This window comes from Kogia breviceps, chromosome 11 (assembly GCF_026419965.1).
Source record: "Kogia breviceps isolate mKogBre1 chromosome 11, mKogBre1 haplotype 1, whole genome shotgun sequence".
Taxonomy (NCBI): domain Eukaryota; kingdom Metazoa; phylum Chordata; class Mammalia; order Artiodactyla; family Physeteridae; genus Kogia; species Kogia breviceps.
Window position 1 is genome coordinate 69242648 of NC_081320.1, and position 22981 is coordinate 69265628.

General features: G+C 42.4%; 1 protein-coding gene and 1 non-coding gene across 2 annotated transcripts; one reads left to right on the top strand and one right to left on the bottom strand.

The window, feature by feature from the left end:
* Window positions 1-1123: 1123 nt before the first annotated feature.
* Window positions 1124-22959, top strand: COX7A2L (cytochrome c oxidase subunit 7A2 like). Its single transcript, XM_059079341.2, has 3 exons — window positions 1124-1501; window positions 18506-18637; window positions 19876-22959. Exons 1-3 carry the CDS (start codon window positions 1268-1270, stop codon window positions 20014-20016), a joined length of 507 nt encoding a protein of 168 aa, XP_058935324.2. The 5' UTR covers window positions 1124-1267; the 3' UTR covers window positions 20017-22959.
* On the bottom strand, window positions 7466-7568 carry LOC131766036 (U6 spliceosomal RNA). Its single transcript, XR_009338339.1, has one exon. It is a non-coding gene; the product is annotated as a U6 spliceosomal RNA (small nuclear RNA).
* Window positions 22960-22981: the final 22 nt, after the last annotated feature.

Sequence of the window (22981 nt, forward strand, 5' to 3'; positions counted from 1 at the left end):
CGTGCCGCAACTAAGACCCGACGCAGCCTAAAATAAATGAATAAATAATAAATAAATCTTAAAAAAAAAAAAAGAGCCAGTGCTTTCTTTCTAAAAAAAATTTTAAAAAAATGAACTATAGGGCTTCCCTGGTGGCGCAGTGGTTGGGAGTCCGCCTGCCGATGCAGGGGACGTGGGTTCGTGTCCCGGTCCGGGAGGGTCCCGCGTGCCGCGGAGCGGCTGGGCCCATGAGCCATGGCCGCTGGGCCTGCGCGTCCGGAGCCTGTGCTCGGCGACGGGAGGGGTCGCGGCGGTGGGAGGCCCGCGTACCGCAAAAAAAAAAAAGAACTATAGATTCACCGGTAATATGCTTATGAAAACCTCTGGTTAGATGATAAAGCCAAGAAAAGTTTTGCTCCATTCCAGGAGGTAGGAAACTAGTATACTCCTTTTACACAGTACCTTGCACATAGTGGAGATTCAAAAAACATTTTCAAATTGAACTGGATAGTGCCATAACTGAAAGTTGTAGTCCTGATCTTTCAGGCTCAACGTCCAGATTTTTCAAGTATTTCTAGTCCACCTCCCCTCCACTCCCCACCTCATCTATCTCGAAGGGCAGAGACCAAGAAAAGGATGGGCAATCAGTTCCCACAAAGCTCAGCTAAGAGTAAAAATCAGTTCTGAGAACTGTGCAAAATTTATGTTCCGGTGCCTGAAGTTCAAAGGGCACGATGTATTTCCTCTACAAAAAGCCCAGGAGGCTATCTTTATATATTATTGGGGCGAAAATCCTAACAGCCCTCAGTAACAAACAGCTTGCAGCAGGTGTTTCCAATTTTTATTTGCTCCCCCCACTCCTAGATTTGCAGAGAAGCCTGGCCGACGGATCCACACTCCTGAGCCCACTGAAAGAGAGTGGGACGCTTCACTAGGCGACCTAGGTTTGGGAGGAGTTAAGTTTGGGAAAGGCAGAGACGCCTTCAAAACAACTACCAGGTGACGGCCCCACAGCACGGGCTCTCTGGGAGGGAAAGGGCGTACTCACCCCGCCCCCCCTAGGCCCCGCCCAGAGCCCGCCCCCTCAACCCCGGCAAGTCCCTCAGCCTCCCGCATGATCGGCGGGGCGCTTGCGCAATTCTTAGGGCGTCTTGGTACTGCCCGAATCTAAACGTGACGGAAAGAGGCAGGCTCGTATTCCCTACACACCGCGCTACAGCGGCTTTCCGCGCTGCCCTAGAACTTGTTTTGCCTTTTTGGCCCTGAGAACTTGGCTTCTCATTCCATTATGTGGCTTGAGAGGGTATGTTTTAAATTAGGCGGTCCCCGGGCAGCCCGCCTTTTGGCGCAGGGTCCTTGGGCTGAGCCTTCGGCAGACACCCAGGAAGGCGGGGTCCTTCTCTGGGGCGGTCGCGCGGGCAGTAGCTGCAGGAAGTCGACACCGGGCAACATGTATTATAAGTTTAGTAGCTTCACGCAGAAACTGACGGGAGCGTGGGCTTCCGACGCTTATATTCCTCAGGTAAGGGTAGCGCTGCGCCGGTTCGGACAGGAGAAGTGGCGGCCCGAGTCTGCGCCTGGCAGTCTCAGCGCCGGAGCCAGGCGAGGCTTCTGCCCGCGCTTCGGTTTAGTTGGTCCCTCACCTCTTGTCACGCACTTGCCGTGGCCATGGAGGCTCCTAATTCTGTAGCTGCTTCCCGGCGAGGCTGGCCTGGTGTGGAAGTTGGGCCTGGCACTCAGCAGCGGTCAAGGTGACCCCCGAGGTCGTTGCTTGTGGCTCGTGGGGTGGCTTGTGGGGTCGGCGGGGCCCAGAATGTGACCCGACCGAGTCCGAAGTTTGGCCCTGTCCTTTTTTTAAGGAAGTCCAGCTTTCCTGCCGCAGCCCAAAAGACAGCCTCATCCAAACACTAGATTTGGGAGCTGGGGTGACGATACCAGCGGAAGCCATAGGGGCAGAAGGGGCTGTGTGATCAGAATTAGGAGACTTAAAGAGTTAATTCAAATGTTTGGGTGAGTTTTCGCAGTTAACTTGCAAAGAGCTGACATTTTTCCAGCTGTAAAATGGTTGATGGTTGCTCTTGAATGGTATGAAAAGTATTGCGACTTCACTCAGGTTTTGCCAATTGGAGTATCAGTCTCCAGCTTGTAGTGTAGAAATGAAAACCTTAGAGGCCCAGACTCTTAATTTGGGCTCACATCCTGGTTTCACTGCTTCAATTTTATGACCTTGATCAGGTTAATTCACTGTGAGCTCAGTTTCCTTTAGGGCAGCTGGAGTACAGATTAAAAGAACGTGTGTGTCATGTGACTAGCAATCGTTGGGAGGTGGCTCTTACTTGGATAAGTGGTAGCTATTCTCGAGAAGCTCAGTCTGAGGTACCATCATTTTCATTCTCAATCCTCAGGGTATGTAGGGAAGGGTTGATGAGATATGCAGTTGGAAAACTGGACTGTAACAGTAAGGGCCCCAGGTGGGGTGTAAATAATGCTTCATTGTTGTTACCTTCTCTTTCTTCTGTGGAACACCGAAACTTGCTCAAGGGGAAGGATGTTTAAGAATGATTTCAATCTAAGATTAGATGTGCTGTTAACTAGGATGGGGAGGGCAAGAAATAGAGCACGTTTTATGGGGGTGTGGGGTTGGGGAGGAAGGGTCCAGGTTTATAAATATTGAGTTCGTGATGAGATGTCATGTTTGATTGCAACTGGGTTTATGTATATGGAGTTTAATAGATCTAGGTGTCTTCAGCCCGTAGGTGGTAGTAGCAGCTGTGGTGGGGGAGATCATCCAGGGAGCACATGGGGAAGAAAGATGGAGTTACGATTAGATGACAGAAACAGGAAGGGAGAGTGGAGGAGGAAGATTTTTCATAAGAACAATCCAGGATTAGAAGGGAAAGCAGCGTGGTGTCATTGAAACCAAATTGGTAGTGAGGTCTAAAGAAGGAATTGACAACAGTGACTTATCTTACAGATTATAAAAAGTATCTATTTCTATTATATTTGTTTCTATAAAGAAGCAAATATGTTATGTGTATTAGTAGTTGGTTTCTTTTATTGCAGTATAGGGTTTCATTGTATGAATATATCACAATTGATCTATTCCATTGGTGCTTGTAGAATTTCTTTTAATAGAGTTTTAGCATAATCTAGATTTTGTTATCTAGTAAGAAAAAATGAAAATTTAAACTAAAACTGACACATCTTGAAATTAATTGGCACTTAGAGCAGATATTACCCCAAGATGCATTTGGTACAGAGAGGGTTTAACGATTTCTAGCACCACCTGAATTGTGTTTCTCTTGAGAATTTGGACTTCTTAATTACTTAAGGATTTCTTAAATTATGTTGAAAGAAGTGATATTATGTAGGCTTTATATGAATATTGTAGGCTTTATATGAATTGCAGGTTTCAGAGTGATTGTGACAGGTATCCCCAAACCAAGGGTTCTGACTTTGGTAATCAGGAGTACTTCAATTTTTCCTTTCTTGGAACATTTAAAACGTTAGTACACTGTAAAATGTAGGTGTTTGTAACTTTCAGTATTATGTAAAGTGAATAATCTAACATGCATTGAGTAACCTTATATAGAAAAGCTAGTTCTCTAACAATAGTACAGGTAGAGATTTATAAATCAATCTGATGGCAAATAATTGTTGGGAGGGTATTTTCCAGTGGTTGAGTGAAGAGCATTTTGCTTACCTTTCTGTGTCCTTTGTCAAAAATAAATTGAGGCCAATAAGCATATGAAAAGATGTTTGACATCGTAAGTCATTAGGGAAATACTAATCAAAACCACAAGGAGAGGACTTCCCTGGTTGGCGCAGTGGTTGAGAGTCCATCTGCCGATGCAGGGGACGCGGGTTTGTGCCCCGGTCCGGGAAGATCCCACATGCCGCGGAGCTGCTGGGCCCGTGAGCCATGGCCGCCGAGCCTGCGCGTCCGGAGCCTGTGCTCCGCAACGGTGAGAGGCCCGGGTACCGCAAAAAAAAAAAAAAAAAAAAAAAACCACAAGGAGATACCACTTCACACCTGCTAAAATAAAAAAGACAACAGGTGTTGGTGAGAATGTGGAGAAAGTGGAACCCTAGTACATTGTGGGGGGAATGTAAAATGGTACAGCCTCTTTGGAAAACAGTTTGGCGTTTTCTAAAAAATTGAAACATAATTCTACCATATGATCCAGCAGTTCCTCTCCTAGTTAAGATGGCAGGATATTCTAGATTAAGGGAACTGCGAGAGTGAAGGAGGAGAGGAGGGGGGCTACAGGGGAGTCATTGAGTAGGTAAGTTTGGCTGTGGTGGATGGAGGTAGATCATTAAGGGCCTAGGATGGTAGGATTTAATTTTGTGAGAAATGAATAGGAATTTACAAAGCAACTTGATGCTGAAAGTTGTGGTAGAGTCTTGGCCAGAGGTTGAAACAAGGGCATGGCGTCTTCCCTTTAGTTTCATGAAAGGTTTATGATGGATGAGTATGTATCATAACCAGAGCTATGCTTTGAAAAGATAATCTGACTGGGAGAGACCAGTGCCAGGGATGCCTGTTATACCCGTAAAAGAGTTCAGGGTTCTCAGTGAGAGTGGAGAAAGAGTCAGAGGCTGGAGATGAGTACTTAGCGCCCGGTGAAGGAGATTTTGGAAATGAGGAAGGAGGACTCCAAGATGCCTGGGTAATGAAAGGATGGTGGTGCTTTCCCCAGAAACAGGGAACTCCTGAGTAGGCTTGTGAGAAACTGGGTGAATTTTGGATGCACTGAGTGCGAAATGTCAGGGAAACATGGAGGTGGTGGTACCCAGCTGGCAATTGGAAATGAAGGACTTGATCACTGCGGATTGAAACTTGTTTGTAGTCCTGAATCAGAATGAAAAGAGCTTGTAAGTTTCTATCATTTAAAAATTAAGACATTTTTGGGATAATTCTCTTATTTCTCCACCCTTCTTCCTCCTCCCCAAAGTTAAAAGGTAGAAGGAAAGGGGAAGCTTTGGGCCAGTCAATTTTGAGGTGAAAAAAAATCATGTTTACTTTTCTCTCTTAAAATTTGGAGCAGCTAAAGTAGACTAGGAAGAACTCAGCTACTAAACGTGGTAAAACAGTTGAATGGCTCTTAATCAATTGTAGAGGTAGTGATTGTGTAAACAGCTAAGAGATTTGATACTCAGCAAAACCTGTGGTTTCCACTTGGTCTACAGTCCACCTTTTTTTTTTTTTTTTTTTTTTTGGCGGTACGCGGGCCTCTCACTGCTGTGGCCTCTTGCGTTGCGGAGCACAGGCTCCGGACGCGCAGGCTCAGCGGCCATGGCTCATGGGCCCAGCTGCTCCGCGGCATGTGGGATCCTCCTGGACCGGGGCACGAACCCGTGTCCCCTGCATCGGCAGGCGGACTCTCAACCACTGCGCCACCAGGGAAGCCCTACAGTCTACTTATTTTAAGAACAACTTTCAGTTTTCACGTTGCTGTGGGCTGTGTGGGAGTCTCTGCCATCAAGTGCTAATTTTCATGACTTTGGTTATGAAATATTCAAGTCTGCACTGGTGAAGCTGTAGACTTCCTTAGCTTATTTATACATTAAACAAATATTTACTAAATGTGCTCTGTGCCAGTTGTTTTTCTAAGTTTTGGGAAATAAGAACAGTGAACAGAATGTGCCTAAATCCTGACCTCATGGAGCTTCCACTGCAGTAGGGAGAGATGCAGTAAACAAAGCAGAATATAGTATGTTAGGTGGTCATAGGTGCTATGGAGAAAAATAAGGCAGGGGAGGCGGGAGAGGTGGTTAGCAATATGGAGGAAGACATGCAGTTTTAAAAAGGGTGGTAAGGGGAGGTCTCACTGAGAAGGCAACATGAGGTGAGGGTGCAAGCCATGTAGATACCTGGAGAAGAGCATTCTAGACAGATGGAACATGCCTGGTGCTTGGGAGGTTTAAGAGGCTTGTTCAGTAGACTGGGGCAAGAGAAAGAGGATGATGTAAAGGGTTGAGGTGGTGAGGGGTGCATCCCATAGGGTTCTGAAAGCCATTTAAGTACATTGAGTTTTGCTCAGGGGGATAGGAGGCCTTTAGGAGGGTTTGAGCTGAGTAGTGACATCCTCTGTTTTTATTTTATTTTATTTTATTTATTTATATATATATGTATGTATATATGGCTGTGTTGGGTCTTCGTTGCTGCGCATGGGCTTTCTCTAGTTGTGGCGAGCGGGGGCTACTCTTAGATGCGGTGTGCGGGCTTCTCATTGTGGTGGCTTCTCTTGTTGCGGAGCACGGGCTCTAGGGTGTGCGGGCTTCAGTAGTTGTGGCACACGGGCTCAGTAGTTGTGGCACATGGGCTTAGTTGCTCCGCGGCATGTGGGATCTTCCCGGACCAGGGTTAGAACCCTTGTCCCCTGCATTGGCAGGCAGATTCTTTACTGCACCACCAGGGAAGTTCCCGACATCCTCTGTTTTAACACAATTACTGGTTGCTGCATTAAGAGTAGACCGTAGGGCAGCAAGGATGGAATAAAATCAGGATGACCAGTTAGGAGGCTGTTTTAAAAATACAGGAATTTGGACCAGAATGTGGATTGGTGAAGACAGGTGAGAAGTGGTTAGATTCTAAATATAGTTTGAAGGTAGAGCCAAAAGGATTTTCAAATGTGTGAGTGAGAGGTATTAAGAACAATTTCAAGGTTTTTGGCCCAAGTACCTGGAAAGACGGCATTATCATTTATTGAGATGAGGAGGGGCATATTTGAGGCTCATAATTCCTCTAGGTTCGGGCAGCCGTAGCCGTGGAAGAGGCCTAGGCGAAGGGAATTGCTCTAGATCCCTTCTTGTAAATATAGCTTCCTGGTCTACTCTTGAGAACCCTAGTGCTAGTCTTACCTAGCTGCCTGAAACACTGGAAACCTTGACTGCTCTTATATTGTTAGGAGGTTTAATGATGGATAGGGTGAAGTACCTTAGCACCATTCGGATTCTTTTTACCTGTGGGGCCGAGACAGCTGATTACTGATGGTGTGGTGTAATAAACATGTGTGGGTTTGAATCCCTTCTTACTTGTGACTTTTTTTTTTTTAAACATCTTTACTGCTTTATTTTTTTTTAACATCTTTACTGTAGTAAGTATAATTGCTTTACAATGGTGGGTTAGTTTCTGCTTTATAACAAAGTGAATCAGCTATATGTATACATATATCCCCATATTCCCTCCCTCTTGCGTCTCCCTCCCACCCTCCATATTCCACCTCTCTAGGTGGTCACACAGCACTGAGCTGATCTCCCCGTGCGATGCGGCTGCTTCCCACTAGCTACCTGTTTGACATTTGGTAGTGTATATATATCAGTGCTACTCTCTTACTTCGTCCCAGCTTACACTTCCCACTCCCTGTGTCCTCAAGTCCATTCTCTATGTCTGTGTCTTTATTCCTGTCCTGCCCCTAGGTTCATCAGAACCATTTTTTTTTAGATTCCATATATATGTGTTAGCATACGGTAGTTGTTTAAAAATATGGAACACTTCACGAATTTGCGTGTCATCCTTGCGCAGGGGCCATGCTAATCTTCTCTGTATCGTTCCAGTTTTAGTATATGTGCTGCTGAAGCAAGGACACTTATGACATTTCTGAGCTTTGTTTTAATCATCTGTAACATGGGCTGGTAATACTTAATTTATGGGGTTGATGTGAAGAGTAGATTTTGTTATGAAGATTGTGTAGGAACCTGAAAAAAAAAATGTTTATTATAAGTGAAAAAAGTAGAATGTGGGGTTTTGCACTGTGACTATAAAGATTAAAATATGCCTATGAAAAGATTGGAGGAGAATATACAATTCATAATAATTGATGGGATAAGATAATGGGATTATAGGTAACTTTAAAATTCGATATTTGAAACTTTTACAGTATTATAAATGGAAATATGGAATTACCTTAAACTGTTAAGATGGTTGATAACTCCTGTTTTGAGATGATCTTGTTCAAAAACTTGGCTATAGTTTTGAATCATTTGACAGGTAAACAAATACAAAGCAACTAGGTATAATCCCATCTAAAAATGCTCTCACATTAGTCCTGTCAAAACATGAATTTAATTTCAAACCAGTTTTGGAGTTGCTTGGTAGAAAGGGTTTTTAAATTTTTTTTTTTTTTTTAACATCTTTATTGGAGTATAACTGTTTTATAATAGTGTGTTAGTTTTTCCTTTACAACAAAGTGAATCAGTTATACATATACATATGTTCCCATATCTCTTCCCTCTTGAGTCACCCTCTCTCCCACCCTCCCTATCCCACCCCTCTGGGTGGTCACAAAGCACAGAGGTGATCTCCCTGTGCTATGCGGCAGCTTCCCACTAGCTATCTAATTTACATTTGGTAGTGTATATATATCCCTGCCACTCTCTCACTTCGTCACAGCTTACCCTTCCCCCTCCCCATATCCTCAAGTCCATGCTCTAGTAAGTCTGTGTTTTATTCCCGTCCTACCACTAATCTCTTCATGACATTTTTTTTTCCTTAGAGTCCATATATATGTGTTACCATACGGTATTTGTTTTTCTCTTTCTGACTTACTTCACTCTGTATGACAGACTCCAGGTCTATCCACCTCATTACAAATAGCTCAGTTTCATTTCTTTTTGTGGCTGAGTAATATTCCATTGTATATATGTGCCACATCTTCTTTATCCATTCATCTGTTGATGGACACTTAGGTTGCTTCCATGTCCTGGCTATTGTAAATAGAGCTGCAGTGAACATTGTGGTACATGACTCTTTTTGAATTATGGTTTTCTCAGGGTATATGCCCAGTAGTGGGATTGCTGGGTCGTATGGTAGTTCTATTTTTAGTTTTTTAAAGAACCTCCATACTGTTCTCCATAGTGGCTGTATCAATTTACATTCCCACCAGCAATGCAAGAGCGTTCCCTTTTCTCCCCACCCTCTCCAGCATTTATTGTTTCTAGAGTTTTTGATGATGGCCAATCTGACCGGTGTGAGATGATATCTCATTGTAGTTTTGATTTGCATTTCTCTAATGATTAATGATGGTGTGCATTCTTTCATGTGTTTGTTAGCAATCTGTATATCTTCTTTGGAGAAATGTCTATTTAGTTCTTCTGCCCATTTTTGGATTGGGTTGTTTGTTTTTTTGTTATTGAGCTGCATGAGTTGCTTATAAATTTTGGAGATTAATCCTTTGTCAGTTGCTTCCTTTGCAAATATTTTCTCCCATTCTGAGGGTTGTCTTTTGGTCTTGTTTATGGTATCCTTTGCTGTGCAAAAGCTTTTAAGTTTCATTAGGTCCCATTTGTTTATTTTTGTTTTTATTTCCATTTCTCTAGGAGATGGGTCAGAAAGGATCTTGCTGTGATGTATGTCATAGAGTGTTCTGCCTATGTTTTCCTCTAAGAGTTTGATAGTGTCTGGCCTTACATTTAGGTCTTTAATCCATTTTGAGTTTATTTTTGTGTATGATGTTAGGGAGTGTTCTGATTTCAGTGTTTTACATGTAGCTGTCCAGTTTGCCTAGCACCACTTATTGAAGAGGCTGTCTTTTCTCCACTGTATGTCCTTCCCTCCTTTATCAAAGATAAGGTGACCATATGTGTGTGGGTTTATCTCTGGGCTTTCTATCCTGTTCCATTGATCTATATTTCTGTTTTTGTGCCAGTACCATACTGTCTTGATTACTGTGGCCTTGTAGTAGAGTCTGAAGTCAGGGAGCCTGATTCCTCCAGCTCCATTTTTCGTTCTCAAGATTGCGTTGGCTATTCGGGGTCTTTTGTGTTTCCATACAAATTGTGAAATTTTTTGTTGTAGTTCTGTAAAAAATGCCAGTGGTAATTTGATAGGGATCGCATTGAATCAGTAGATTGCTTTGGGTAGTAGAGTCATTTTCACAATGTTGATTCTTCCAATCCAAGAACATGGTATATTTCTCCACCTATTTGTATCATCTTTAATTTCTTTCATCAGTGTCTTATAGTTTTCTGCATATAAGTCTTTTGTCTCATTACGTAGGTTTATTCCTAGATATTTTATTCTTTTTGTTGCAATGGTAAATGGGAGTGTTTTCTTAATTTCACTCTCAGATTTTTCATCATTAGTGTATAAGAATGCCAGAGATTTCTGTGCATTAATTTTGTATCCTGCAACTTTACCAAATTCATTGATTAGCTCTAGTAGTTTTCTGGTAGCATCCTTAGGATTCTCTATGTATAGTATCATGTCATCTGCAAACAGTGACAGCTTTACTTCTTCTTTTCCTATTTGGATTCCTTTTATTTCTTTTTCTTCTCTGATTGCTGTGGCTAGAACTTCCAAAACTATGCTGAATAAGAGTGGTGAGAGTGGGCAACCTTGTCTTGTTCCTGATCTTAGTGGAAATGGTTTCAGTTTTTCACCATTGAGAACGATGCTGGCTGTGGGTTTGTCATATATGGCCTTTATTATATTGAGGAAAGTTCCCTGTATGCCTACTTTCTGCAGGGTTTTTATCATAAATGAGTGTTGAATTTTGTCAAAAGTTTTCTCTGCATCTATTGAGATGATCATATGATTTTTCTCCTTCAGTTTGTTGATATGGTGTATCACGTTGATTGATTTGCATATATTGAAGAATCCTTGCATTCCTGGGATAAACCCCACTTGATCATGGTGTATGATCCTTTTAATGTGCTGTTGGATTCTGTTTGCTAATATTTTGTTGAGGATTTTTGCATCTATGTTCATCAGTGATATTGGCCTGTTGTTTTCTTTCTTTGTGACGTCTTTGTCTGGTTTTGGTATCAGGGTGATGGTGGCTTCGTAGAATGAGTTTGGGAGTATTCCTCCCTCTGCTGTATTTTGGAAGAGTTTGAGAAGCATAGGTGTTAGCTCTTCTCTAAATGTTTGATAGAATTCGCCTGTGAAGCCATCTGGTCCTGGGCTTTTGTTTGTTGGAAGATTTTTAATCACAGTTTCAATTTCAGTGCTTGATTGGTCTGTTCATATTTTCTATTTCTTCCTTGTTCAGTCTCGGCAGGTTGTGCATTTCTAAGAATTTGTCCATTTCTTCCAGGTTGTCCATTTTATTGGCATAGAGTTGCTTGTAGTAATCTCTAATAATGTTTTGTATTTCTGCAGTGTCAGTTGTTACTTCTCCTTTTTCATTTCTAATTCTATTGATTTGAGTCTTCTCCCTTTTATTCTTGAGGAGTCTGGCTAATGGTTTATCAATTTTATTTATCTCTCAAAGAACCAGCTTTAACTTTTATTGATCTTTGCTATTGTTTCCTTCATTTCTTTTTCATTTATTTCTGATCTGATCTTTATGATTTCTTTCCTTCTGCTAAATTTGGGGTTTTTTTGTTCTTCTTTCTCTAATTGCTTTAAGTGCAAAGTTAGGTTGTTTATTCGAGAAGTTTCTTGTTTCTTAAGGTATGATTGTATTGCTATAAACTTCCCTCTTAGAATTGCTTTTGCTGTATCCCACAGGTTTTGGGTCATTGTGTCTCCATTGTCATTTGTTTCTAAGTATTTTTTGATTTCCTCTTTGATTTCTTCAGTGATCACTTCGTTATTAAGTAGTGTATTGTTTAGCCTCCATGTGTTTGTATTTTTTACAGATCTTTTCCTGTAATTGATATCTAGTCTCATAGCGTTGTGGTCGGAAAAGATACTTGATACGATTTCAATTTTCTTAAATTTGCCAAGGCTAGATTTGTGACCCAATATATGATCAATCCTGGAGAATGTTCCATGAGCACTTGAGAAAAATGTGTATTCTGTTGTTTTTGGATGGAATGTCCTATAAATATCAATTAAGTCCATCTTGTGTAATGTATCATTTAAAGCTTGTGTTTCCTTATTTATTTTCATTTTGGATGATCTGTCCATTGGTGAAAGTGGGGTGTTAAAGTCCCCCATTATAATTGTGTTACTGTCGATTTCCCCTTTTAAGGCTGTTAGTATTTGCCTTATGTATTGAGGTGCTCCTATGTTGGGTGCATAAATATTTACAATTGTTATATCTTCTTCATGGATCGATCCCTTGATCATTATGTAGTGTCCTTCTTTGTCTCATGTAATAGTCTTTATTTTAAAGTCTATTTTGTCTGATATGAGAATTGCTACTCCAGCTTTCTTGTGATTTCCATTTGCATGGAATATCTTTTTCCATCCCCTTACTTTCAGTCCGTATGTGTCCCTAGGTCTGAAGTGGGTGTCTTGTAGACAGCATATATATGGGTCTTGTTTTTGTATCCATTCAGCCAGTCTGTGTCTTTTGGTGGGAGCATTTAATCCATTTACATTTAAGGTAATTATCAATATGTATGTTCCTATTACCATTTACTTAATTGTTTCGGGTTGTTCTTGTAGGTCTTTTCCTTCTCTTGTGTTTCTTGCCTAGAGAAGTTCCTTTAGGATTTGTTGTAGAGCTGGTTTGGTGGTGCTGAACTCTCTCAGCTTTTGCTTGTCTGTAAAGGTTTTAATTTCTCCATCAAATCTGAATGAGATCCTTGCTGGGTAGAGTAATCTTGGTTGTAGGTTTTTTTCCTTCATCACTTTAAATATGTCCTGCCACTCCCTTCTGGCTTGTAGAGTTTCTGCTGAAAGATCAGATGTTAATCTTATGGGGATTCCCTTGTGTGTTATTTGTTGTTTTTCCCTTGCTGCTTTTAATATGTTTTCTTTGTATTTAATTTTTGACAGTTTGATTATTATGTGTCTTGGCGTGTTTCTCTTTGGGTTTATCCTGTATGGGACTCTCTGTGCTTCCTGGACTTGATTGACTATTTCCTTTCCTATATTAGGGAAGTTTTCAACTATAATCTCTTCAAATATTTTCTCAATTCCTTTCTTTTTCTCTTCTTCTTCTGGGACCCCTATAATTCGAATGTTGGTGCGTTTAATGTTGTCCCAGAGGTCTCTGAGACTGTCCTCAGTTCTTTTCATTCTTTTTTCTTTCTTCTGCTCTGCAGTAGTTATTTCCACCATTTTATCTTCCAGGTCACTTATCCATCCTTCTGCCTCAGTTTTTCTGCTATTGATCCCATGTAGAGTATTTTTCATTTCATTTATTGTGTTGCTCATCGTTGCTTGCTTCCTCTTTATTTCTTCTAGGTCCTTGTTAACTGTTTCTTGCAATTTGTCTATTCTATTTCCAAGATTTTGAATCATCTTTACTATCATTATTCTGAATTCTTTTTCAGGTAGACTGCCTATTTCCTCTTCATTTGTTAGGTCTGGTGTGTTTTTCTCTTGCTCCTTCATCTGCTGTGTGTTTTTCTGTCTTCTCATTTCTCTTATCTTACTGTGTTTGGGGTCTCCTTTTTGCACGCTGCAGGTTCGTAGTTCCCATTGTTTTGGGTGTCTGTCCCCAGTGGCTAAGGTTGGTTCAGTGGGTTGAGTAGGTTTCCTGGTTTGGGGGACTAGTGCCTCTGTTCTGGTGGATGAGGCTGGATCTTGTCTTTCTGGTGGGCAGGTCCACGTCTGGTGGTGTGTTTGGGGATGTTGGTAGCCTTATAATGATTTTAGGCAGCCTCTCTGCTAATGGATGGGGCTATAGACCTGTCTTGCTCTTTGTTGGGGATAGGGTGTCCAGCACTGTTCGTTGCTGGTCCTTGAGTGAAGCTGGGTCTTGGTGTTGAGATGGAGATCTCTGGGAGATTTTCGCCGTTTGATATTGTGTGGAGCTGGGAGGTCTCTTGTGGACCAGTGTCCTGAGGTTGGTTCTCCCACCTCAGAGACACAGCCCTGGTGCCTGGCTGGGGTGCCAAGAGCCTTTAATCCACACGGCTCAAAAGAAAAGGGAGAAAAAATAGAAAGGAAAGAAAAGGAAGGAGGGAGGGAAGGAAGAAGGGAAGGAAGGAAGAAAGGAAGGGAGGAAGGAAGGAAGGAAGAAAGGAAGGAAGAAATGAAGGAAGGAAGAAAGCAAGAAAGGAAGGAAGGAAGGAGGATAGGGAGGAAGGAAGAGGAAGGAAGGGAGGACAAGGGAGGAAGGAAGGAAGAAAGGAAGAAAGAAAGGGAGAAGACAAAATAAAGTAGGATAAAGTATAGTTATTAAAATAAAAAATAATTATTAAGAAGAAAAATTTCTATTAAAAAAACCCCAGAAAAGTGGGTCGGTCTAACCCTAGGACAAATGGTCCTACAAAATGGTCAACAAAGCAAAGCTATACAGACAAAATCTCACACAGCAGCACACAGATACACACTCACAAAAAGAAAAAAGGGGAAAATAATAGTATATCTTGCTCCCAAAGTCCACCTCCTCAACTTGGGATGATTCGTTGTCTATTCAGTTTTTCCACAGATGCAGGGCACTTCAAGTTGATTGTGGAGCTTTAATCTGCCGCTTCTGAGGCTGCTGGGAGAGACCTCCCCCTCTCCTCTTTGTTCGCACAGCTCCTGGGGTTCAGCTTTGGACTTGGCCCTGCCTCTGCGTGTAGGTCGTCCGAGGGCGTCTGCCCTTCGCTGAGACAGGACGGTGTTAAAGGAGCAGTTGATTCGGGGGCTCCGGCTCACTCAGGCTGGGGGGAGGGAGTGCCGCCGCGACGCTGCACCAGCCCAAGGCGCGCCGCGCGTTCTCCCGGGGAAGTTGTCCCTGGATCCCGGGACCCCGGCAGTGGCGGGCTGCACGGGCTCCCGGGAGGGCCGGTGTGGAGAGTGACCTGTGCTCACACACAGGCCTCTTGGTGGCGGCAGCAGCAACCTTAGCGTCCCACACCCGTCTCTACTGTCCGTGCTGACAGCCGCCGCTCGCGCCCGTTTCTGGAGCTCCTTTTACGCGGTGCTCTTAATCCCCTCTCCTTGCGCCCGAGGAAGCAAAGAGGCAAGAAAAAGTCTCTTGTCTCTTCGGCAGTTCTGCGCCCGTTTCTGGGGCTCCTTTAAGCGGCGCACTTAATCTACCCTCTCCTCGCGCCCAGGAAGCAAAGAGGGAAGAAAAGGTCTCTTGCAGCTCCAGACTTCAACCGGACTCCCTCCCGGCCAGCCTTGGCGCACTAACCCCTTCAGGCTGTTTTCACTCTGCCAACTCCAGACCTTTCCCTGGGATCCGACTGAAGCCCGAGCCTCAGCTCCCGGCCCCCGCCCACTCCGGCGGGGTAGCAGACAAGCCTCTCGGGCTGGTGAGTGCCGGTCGGCACCGATCCTCTGCGGGAATCTCTCCGCTTTGCCCTCCGCACCCTGTTGCTGCGCTCTCCTCCGCGGCTCCGGAGCTTCCCCCTCTGCCACCCGCAGTCTCCGCCCGCGAAGGGGCTTCTAGTGTGTGGGAATCTTTCCTCCTTCACGGCTCCCTCCCACTGGTGTAGGTCCCGTCCCTATTCTTTGTCTCTGTTTATTCTTTTTTTTTTTTTTTTTTTTTTGCGGTACACGGGCCTCTCACTGTTGTGGCCTCTCCTGTTGCGGAGTACAGGCTCCGGACACGCAGGCTCAGCGGCCATGGCTCATGGACCCAGCCACTCCAGGCATGTGGATCTTCCAGGTCTGGGGCACGAACCCGCGTCCCCTGCATCGGCAGGCGGATTCTCAACCACTGCGCCACCAGGGAAGCCCTATTCTTTTTTCTTTTGCCCTACCCAGGTACGTGGGGAGTTTCTTGCCTTTTGGGAGGTCTGAGGTCTTCTGCCAGCGTTCGGTGCGTGTTCTATAGGAGAAGTTCCACGTGTAGATGTATTTCTGATGTCTCTGTGAGGAGGAAGGAGATCTCCGCGTCTTACTCTTCCGCCATCTTTAAGCCGTCGTGGGTTTTAAAATTTTTGCATTCAAGGGGAAATGATCATAAGGAGAAAATACAAAGAGCTCACAGAATGATAAGGGAGTGTCTAAAATTCTCCAGTTTAAAGAGAGAACTTTTTTATAGCTTTGTTATCTCAGTAGTTGGAACCCCTGTTCTGTCTCTGACTCCTGAGTCTCTGAGTATGTTATATTACAAATGTAGACTAACAGCTTACTAAGCAGACTTTCTCTTCAAATGGATTGTTGTTTTTGAGCAGTAGTTGATGGGAAGTAGCAGGGGCAGATAGGTACTTAAATGCCAGGGTTCTGGACTTGAGAGAGGCTTGAGTTCCCACACTTGGCTCTTTTTGTTATGGGGTCTCAGGCAAGTCACCCTCTCTGATCCAGTTTTCTCCTCTGTATAAAGGGAAAGGTAACATCTCCCTAGGATTGCTCTAATGATGCATATGAAATGCTTAACATGATGCTGGGCACATAACAAGAGCTTGGTAGATATTAGCTGCTATTATTCCATAACATTGATATCCATAATGGCAGAGCTTGAATGTGTCTTATTCATTATGTATTTTCAGTATAGAGTAAGTACTCAGTAAAATGTTGAATGAGTGAAAGAACAGAAAAAAAGGCCGTGATTCATTCCCATTTATGGGACTGTGTCAGAAGAAATAGAAGCCAAAATTACTATAATGCCTTTTTGTTGCTCTGTTGATCCCAGTGCCTGCCTGGTGGGAGTAACACTGAGGTTTTCAATATGTGATCTTTAGAATAGGTCTCTTGTCAATTATAGGTAAAGTTAGATATATTTGAAGAGATCAAGTACAATCTGACAACTCTTATTAATTTGAGCAAAGGATTTCCTTTTTCATCTGTAAAAATAGAAGAGGCTGAGCTTGAACTTTGCATGCTAACTTTAAGATTTTATTTTTCTGAGTTAGAATTTAATATAAAAGGATGTGATTTTATTCATTTGTAACTAAGTTCCTTAGTGTGATCTGTAGGTTATTTTGGAGAATCATTTATCTATCTGCCACATTTACTCCATCAGATAGAAACCCAGAGTTCCCTTTAGGTTCTTTTTTTTTTTAAACAGCTTTGTTGAGATGTAATTCACATACCATACATTTACTCATTTAGAATGTACAATTAGGGGCTTCCCTGGTGGCGCAGTGGTTGAGAGTCTGCCTGCTGATGCAGGGGACACGGGTTCGAGCCCTGGTCTGGGAGGATCCCACATGCTGTGGAGCAACTGGGCCCGTGAGCCACAACTACTGAGCCTGTGCGTCTGGAGCCTGTGCTCCGCAGAGAGCCCTCGATAGTGAGAGGCCCACGTACCGCGATGAAGAGTGGCCCCCGCTCGCCGCAACTGGAGAGAGCCCTCGCACAGAAATGAAGACCCAACACAGCCAAAAATAAATAAATAAATAAAATATATTTAAAATGTACAATTAAATGGTTTTTAGTGTATTCACAGACAATGTGCAACCATTACCATGTTAATTTTAGAGCATTTTTATCACCTCAGAAAGAAAGCTATACCTTTCAGCTATCACCTTCCTCTTCCTTAACACCCCCTGCCCCCGCCATCCCTAAACAACCATTAATTTACTTTCTGTCTCTGTAAATATCCCTGTTCTGGACTTTCATATATTTGTGATCTTTTGTGACTGACTGCTTCTACTCAGTGTACTGTTTTTAAGGTTTATCCATATTGTAGCATGTATCAGCACTTCATTTTTCTCCCCCCTTAGCTTCTTTTTAATACTGTGTGTTTGTCCTTCCTTTCTCTGTCACATGTGGCTGAGGCAGCTGCTGAGCCCCCAATCTCATTCAGCTTATGTTTATTGAATGCCTGCTGTGTACCAGACACTGCTTTAGGCACATGCTACTTCACACAGTCCTTTCAGTGGTAGACAGTCTGTGTATGTAGTACATGTGTATTGTACACACGTCACAATGAGAACGCTGAGTTTTCCTTTTTTAATTTTACAATATATGTTTTTAACTTACAGGTTTATTAATGCCAGAAAGTTCAGTTGCTCTGCTGCAATTGTTTTGTTTTCTGGTCCTGAAAGACAGCTCTCTTTCCATTACAGGCTCTTCCAGATTGAGATATTTCTTTACTGTGTGTCTGGAAAGTTTCCTTTTTTTCTTTTTTTTTTTTTTTGCGGTACACGGGCCTCTCACTGTTGTGGCCTTTCCCATTGCGGAGCACAGGCTCCGGACACGCAGGCTCAGCGGCCATGGCTCATGGGCCTAGCCACTCCGCGGCATGTGGGATCTTCTCGGACTGGGGCATGAGCCCGTGTCCCCTGCATCGGCGGGCAGGCTCTCAACCACTGAGCCAACAGGGAAGCCCTGGAAAGTTTCTGAAGTCCACTTCAGGGTTCAAGATTCCATGTTGGTACACCTACTCACCCAGAGGAGAAAAGGGACAGCCAGGTTTATTTTGAAATTTAACCCAAAGTTCATATAGATGATAAATGTTTTACTGGTTTGATGAGAAGATAGACACAGTGGGTTTATCTGGAAGCTTAGATTGAGCCTTTGTTGTGGTTTGCTTCTCCCCCCTCCCCCTCCCCCTCCCCCACCTTAACAGGCAAGAGAGTTCTTGACTGTGTTTGCTCTGGGAATGGGTGCTGGGGTGTTTTGTTGGAAGTTTAGGGACTTTAAACCTAAATGCTTTGTAATGCAGAGTTGGGGACTTTCCTTCTCCCTTGTGTGGTGGAATCACTGCCTCCACTCTTCCGGACAGCCTTCTCCTGGAAAGGCTTGCTCACATGCCCAGACATACTTTCAACTTGACCTTTTCCTTTTTTCCTGCAGGGATTAAGGCCTGTGGTTTCCACAGAAGCACCGCCTATCATATTTGCCACACCAACTAAACTGAGTTCCAATTCTACTGCATATGATTATGCTGGGAAAAATAAAGTTCCAGAGCTGCAGAAGTTTTTCCAGGTGAGAGAAGACGCTAGAACAGTGAAAGCTGTGAAGTAAATAGACCTAAAAAACCCTACAAAACGGAGTCTTAATCTAGTTTGCTACTCACTTCCCTGTTTTTCCTTAAATAGAATTCTCTTGATTTTAGTTTAAGCCATAAACTGGTAGAACTTCATGTAGGTAGAAACTGATAAAAGAGGAGAGGGTGATTAATTTCCTCATCAGTATTTAAGGTTATGCAGATTTTTAAATTGCGTATGTAGCTGTTGATCATCCATTGGATGGAGGAAGCAATAGCATATATAATATATAATAATACTGTGAATAATCCAGTATATATTAGGCTTTGTGACACATGCAGTGACTTTTGGCAATAAGTTTTCTTCTAGTTGTTTTTGGCTTGCTTGATATTAAAATTCACTGAACTGTTGCTAGAAGTGGAGGAGGCTCTCTTGGGTTTGCTGATTAGCAGAGAAGCTAGGATTGGACTTAAAAATATTATTAATGTTAATCTACCTACAGATAATTGAGAGGTCAGTGACTCGACTATATCTCAGGTATCGTGGGAGTGGCAATAGCTGTTACTGCTGTTGCTGGCAGGTAGCTTCTCCCTCCTCAAAAATATGTCCAGATTTAGGACCAGCTTGGGGACTTTTGATCAGTTTAATCTCTTTTAATCTGATAACTCAGATTTGAGTGGGCATTTGGGGTCTTGAGTTGCAGTGGGGAGGGATTTTGGAGACTGTGCAAAATAATGGATTAAACATTTTATGGAGTCTCATTATTAAATAGGGGTTTAGCAGCTTAATAGAAAGAAGGTAGTAGAGTACAAAATGGATATGAACCTGTTAATTGACCTGGTGTGCTTAGACTTCATCCACTAATGATCAAAAGTCAGACTAAATGTAGAGCATTCCTTGTGCCTACAGGTCTTTGATTAACTGCTGATTACCTTTGCCTTTAAAAATTCACCAGTGCTCCTTTTGTAATTAAGCAATATATGATAAATTCATTAGAAATTTGTAATTTGTTGCACACATGTTCCTGAGGCTACATTTTGGAGAATGACTTTGGACTTACAAACTTTAGCTACATTAGTAAGAAATATACCAGTATTTCTGTTAGCATTCTAGTAGATTTGGGCTTTTTCCACTGCAGTGGGATTAATTATAAAGTAGAGGCATTTGTTCTATATTAGCCTAAATTGTAAAATCTTTTTCTTATCAGCCATATCCTTGATAATTCTTTCTTTCAAGAAATCTGACGGTGTGCCCATCCACCTGAAACGAGGCTTGCCTGACCAAATGCTTTACCGGACAACCATGGCGCTGACTGTGGGAGGGACCATCTACTGCCTGATCGCCCTCTACATGGCATCGCAGCCCAGAAACAAATGAGTTAGGCTGCAGAGGACTGGTTTGCTTTTTAGCATAAATCCTTTGAATTTTCATTTTTCATTATTTCTGTAAAAAAATTTTTTTTTTTTTACTTGAATGGCCTACTTAACATTCTTCAAGAAAAACAGAAATTAAGACCGTATTTTGGTTTGTTATGAAATGCACATGGCCTGGCAGAGCTCATTCAATAGTTAAAACTATTGTTTAAAGAAATGCTGCTGCTCTCTGCATTTGGGCTTCTGATTTCCCTGGAGGTTCTGAATGAAGGTTGCATACAGTCTCATTATGGCAGTCTGTGCTGAGGTTCTTGGGGACTTATGGTGGAGTTTTGAGCTTGGGATGGAGAAGCCTTTTTGGATTTGGATGTGAGTGAGGAAGGAAAACAAGCTAAGGCCAGGCACATGAGATGAGAGATTTTGAGTTAGTAGTCACCTTGGGGTTTTTTCCATCCTGCAGTAAAATGTTAATAGAAATTATTTGCAGTCTGCCTCTGTTCATTGGGCAATTTGTTTCAAAGGGTTATTTGTGTCATCTCAGATCTTTAGTGAAATTTTATGTGTAATTGTTATGTATTTATTCCACCATGGGAACAGAGAACACCTGTTTAGTGTTGCACTTTAGACCAATGTCTGTTTTATTAATACAGCTGTGACACAAATTCTCCTTTATCTTTAAAAAATGTTATGGCTTTAAATTATGATTTAATTGTGGAATAAATACATGAATGAAAAAATCTCAAGTTTGAAGTCCTTTTAAATAAGCTTTCAAAATAATTTCAGAACATACCAGAGGCATCTTAAACCCGAGTCTAATTTCTTTCTTTTTAATTAGACACCAGATAATCTTTACAAAACGGTTCCTCAAAGTCAAGTAATAGGAGGCGAATGGCATATTCGTGATTACCATATGGTTCCTTATAAGAAACTGCCTTACCCCTTAGTGAAATGTGCATGTAACGTACAGTTTATTAAGACAGTAATTTCCTGTGTTGTCACAATTGGTAGACTTCACATACCCTGTATTAATGCGGGAAAAAGGTGGAATTTAAAAAAAAAATTTTTTTTTTTTTTAAAGCAAGCATCTGCCTTTAAAAAAAAATTTCATTTATTACTTTTTGGCTGTGTTGGGTCTTCGTTTCTGTGCGAGGGCTTTCTCTAGCTGTGGCGAGCGGGGGCCACTCTTCATGGAGGTGCGCGGGCCTCTCACTGTCGCGGCCTTTCTTGTTGCGGAGCACAGGCTCCAGACGTGCAGGCTCAGTAGTTGTGGTTCATGGGTTTAGTTTGCTCTGCGGCATGTGGGATCTTCCCAGACCAGGGCTCGAACCCGTATCCCCTGCATTGGCAGGCAGATTCTCAACCACTGCGCCACCAGGGAAGCCCTGGAATTTTATTATATAAAGTGGTGGTCTGTATTTTGCCATAGCAGAGAACAGTAACCTCTTACTGAAGATAAAATATGGCATGTGAAAACAGTATCATTCTCACAGGCTAGGAAGCCTTTATTTGTCTGTACAAGTCTAAACTTCCTTGGTATTTCCCCCAAGTTTTTATTTTTATTTTTATTTATTTATTTATTTTTTATTTTGCGGTACACGGGCCTCTCACTGTTGTGGCCTCTCCCGTTGTGGAGCACAGGCTCCAGACACGCAGGCTCAGCGGCCATGGCTCACCGGCCCAGCCGCTCCGCGGTACGTGGGATCTTCCCGGACTGGGGCACGAACCCGTGTCCCCTGCATCGGCGGGCGGACTCGCAATTGCTGTGCCACCAGGGAAGCCCCAAGTTTTTATTTTGAAAAACTTCAGAAAACAGAAAGATTGTAAGAATAGAACAATATACACCTGTATGTTCTTCACTTAGATCACCAGTTATCAATATATTGTACACTTTGCTTTTTCTTGCTCTCTCAAACACAGGCACACATAACGAATGTATATACATAATACACACACACACATATTTGGTTTTTGCTGAATCATTTAAGATTAAGCTATGGAATTGTAATTCAGCCATAAATACTTTAGCCAGTATCTCCTAAAAATACGGACATTTAGTTGTCATGTCCCTTTAGTCTCCTTTTATCAAGAAAAGTCCCCACTGTCCTTCATGACATTGACCTATTTGAAGAATTCAGGGTAGTGTTTTGTAGAACATCCTTCAGTTTGAATTTGTCTTACTGTCTCATGATTGGATTCAGGTTAAGCAGTTTAGTCAGGAATTCTTTGTATATGGTGTGGTGTTCTTATTGTATCAGGTGGCACTTGATACCAGTTTTTCCCATTATTGGAGAGTTGAAGTTGGTTAACTTAAGATGTTGTCTGCCTTGTAAAGATACCCTTTCCCCTTTGTAATTAATAAGTAATCTGTGGGGTGATATTTGAGACTGGGAATATCATGTCCTCAGTGGTTTTGCACCCAGTGTTAGTGTTCCTTGGTGATTCCTCATGGAATCATTTATTACTAAGGTGGTTGTAAAAATGTGATTTCCTAATTATTGTTGATGTATCTCAGTGAAGAAGAGTACTCCCCCTTTAAGAGGTTTTAGTGTAATTTTCTCATTCAAGGTAATAACCACCCATGCCATTGTTCATGCTAATGCTCAAATTTGGCCCAAATTTGGCTTCTGTGTCCCATTGACATGCCCCTATCAGTCTTTGAGCAATTTCTTACTTTCTGACACACAGAATGCTGTCCACGTTTACCTTGTATTTTCTCTACCCCAGTTTCTTCTGTTCACTTTCAGGTATGTTCTGTTTATATATATAGATGCATTTTCCTTCTCTGTCTGTTTTATTTTTGCCTAACTGATACTGTACATTCCTACTACTCATAGTTTGGAGTTTGTTCTCTATCTCATTTTTCTGCATCCCCATAGTTTAACTAGTCCCCCTTTTTTTAATTAAAAAAATTTATTTAATGAATTAATTAAAAAAAAATTTTTGGCTGCGTTGGGTCTTCATTGCTGCGC

Excerpts from the sequence above, each read along its gene's own strand:
- COX7A2L (XM_059079341.2), top strand. The coding sequence starts at position 1,268 with ATGTGGCTTGAGAGGGTATGTTTTAAATTAGGCGGTCCCCGGGCAGCC. Across the intron at positions 1,502-18,505 it reads CCGACGCTTATATTCCTCAG|GGATTAAGGCCTGTGGTTTC; the intron begins GTAAGGGTAGCG and ends TTTTTCCTGCAG. Across the intron at positions 18,638-19,875 it reads AGCTGCAGAAGTTTTTCCAG|AAATCTGACGGTGTGCCCAT; the intron begins GTGAGAGAAGAC and ends CTTTCTTTCAAG.